This window comes from Sinocyclocheilus rhinocerous, unplaced genomic scaffold (genome assembly GCF_001515625.1).
Source record: "Sinocyclocheilus rhinocerous isolate Xijiao unplaced genomic scaffold, SAMN03320098_v1.1 scaffold20152, whole genome shotgun sequence".
NCBI lineage: Eukaryota > Metazoa > Chordata > Actinopteri > Cypriniformes > Cyprinidae > Sinocyclocheilus > Sinocyclocheilus rhinocerous.
In genome coordinates, this window is record NW_015659524.1 from 1 (window position 1) to 1,737 (window position 1,737).

At 37.8% G+C, this 1,737-nt stretch overlaps 1 protein-coding gene across 1 annotated transcript; it reads right to left on the minus strand.

Annotated features, from left to right (window-relative positions):
- Positions 1 to 859: 859 nt before the first annotated feature.
- LOC107723932 (natural killer cell receptor 2B4-like) lies at positions 860 to 1,686 on the minus strand (the record flags this gene model as incomplete). The annotated part of the gene is made up of 3 exons (XM_016532663.1): positions 860 to 973; positions 1,051 to 1,341; positions 1,486 to 1,686. Coding segments are annotated over 3 exons (606 nt in total), but the record flags the coding sequence as incomplete, so codon positions are not given.
- Positions 1,687 to 1,737: the final 51 nt, after the last annotated feature.

The window sequence follows — 1,737 nt, forward strand, 5'->3', positions numbered from 1 at the left end:
TTTTTAAATGATTATTATTTTTAAATTATTGTCCCTGGATTAGTATGTGTACTCTTGTAATAAAGTAGCGGTGGTAGCGGACAGATTTTAGGTATCAATTCTGCTTAAAAAGATGCAATCTAATCCTGTTTACATGAAATAAGCCTGCTCCCGAGCAGGTTTAAGTTTACGGACCTGTTGCTATGACAGCAACTCCGGGATGAGCTTCCAAGAACCAAACAATCCAAGATCATGCCAAATCATCAACAATCAAATCCAGCTAACTGAGTTAGCAATGTACAAAGAACAGGCCCCAGGCCTGGATTTTATTTTGTGTTTTGTGTGCGGCAGTCGTCTGCGAGGGGCTGCCGCTTTACTTTTTATTTTGTGTTGGTTGTATTATTAAAGTTTTGGTTGATTGTTCGCCGGTTCCCGCCTCCTTCTTCCCGAACTACAAACTGTGTTACAAAGTGAAACAGCTTCATTCATAGAAGTGTTAACTTGCATACCAACAGAGTGCTGCATGTTTACACGGGTAGAATTATGACCATACAAATATAACAAAGGTTGTTTTATTATTGGAATAATCTGGATTTGCATTTCTGTGTTTGTATTTCCAGTTTGGTTTGATGCAGTTTGAGAAATGCAGAATCAGTTTTTAGTAAAGAGCTGTGTTCAGGGACATTATATAGACATGTATGAGTATTATCTACAGAAATTGCAAAACAAAATAACTACATTTAGTTTAGTTTATGTATATAAAATACAAAAAAAATGAGCATAATTGTGATTTAAATGATAATTATGACTACCAAACAATTACAATATTTATAAATATTATTTGTTATAATACTTGTTAAAATCAGTAGGTAACAGTGACCTTCATGATCATTTTTTCTGTGTTTCCTGCAGATGCAGAAGATCCTGACTGCAGCTACAATCAACAGAGATCCAGCAGCAGCAGCACAAATCAACACTATCAGAGAGACTGAGCCTGTAATGATAACCAATAAATTAAATAAATATGTCATCTGATCTCTCTTTTGTTGTAGATCAAATGTGCTGCTGTACCTGAACATGTGTGACAGAGTTGACTGATGTCCAGATGTTGAGTCTGGTTGCTGATGGGATTGTTGAGCACACAGCTGTAGGTGTTGTTATCCTGATATTCCACCTCCAGAGGTAGAGAGAGACTGATGCTGAGATCAGACACACTGATGCTGGACAATAAACTGTTTCCTTTGTACCAGGAGAGAGTCACATGACCCACATTCACCACTGAACACTGCAGTGAACATGAAGATGATGATGATGAAGGACATTGTGAAGAGTTACTGCTGATGGCAGGAACAGGCAGACGAGCTGAAAACAGGATAATAAAGTGAAATGTGAACAGATCTCATCAACAATCTTCTTTTCAGTTCATTGTGCTGAGTGAGTGTTTTGTTTTTTCAATATGTAAAATAAGAGTATGTGAATGTTTGGACAAATGACATCTCTACCCACCATAGACCGAAACACTGAATGATTTTGATGACCACTTAATTCCACTTCTCTGTACTTCATAGCGTCCAGCGTGTTGAGTTGTGATGTTTGTGATGGTCAGAGATCCAGTTTGATTGTCCAGCTTCAGTCTATCTCTGAATCTCCCGTCAAGAACATCAGATGTGGCATCAGTGTGTAGAGTGACAGAATTCCCCTCAATCACTGATATTGACTCACCAAACACACCTGATGAACATGAAGATATTTTGCACA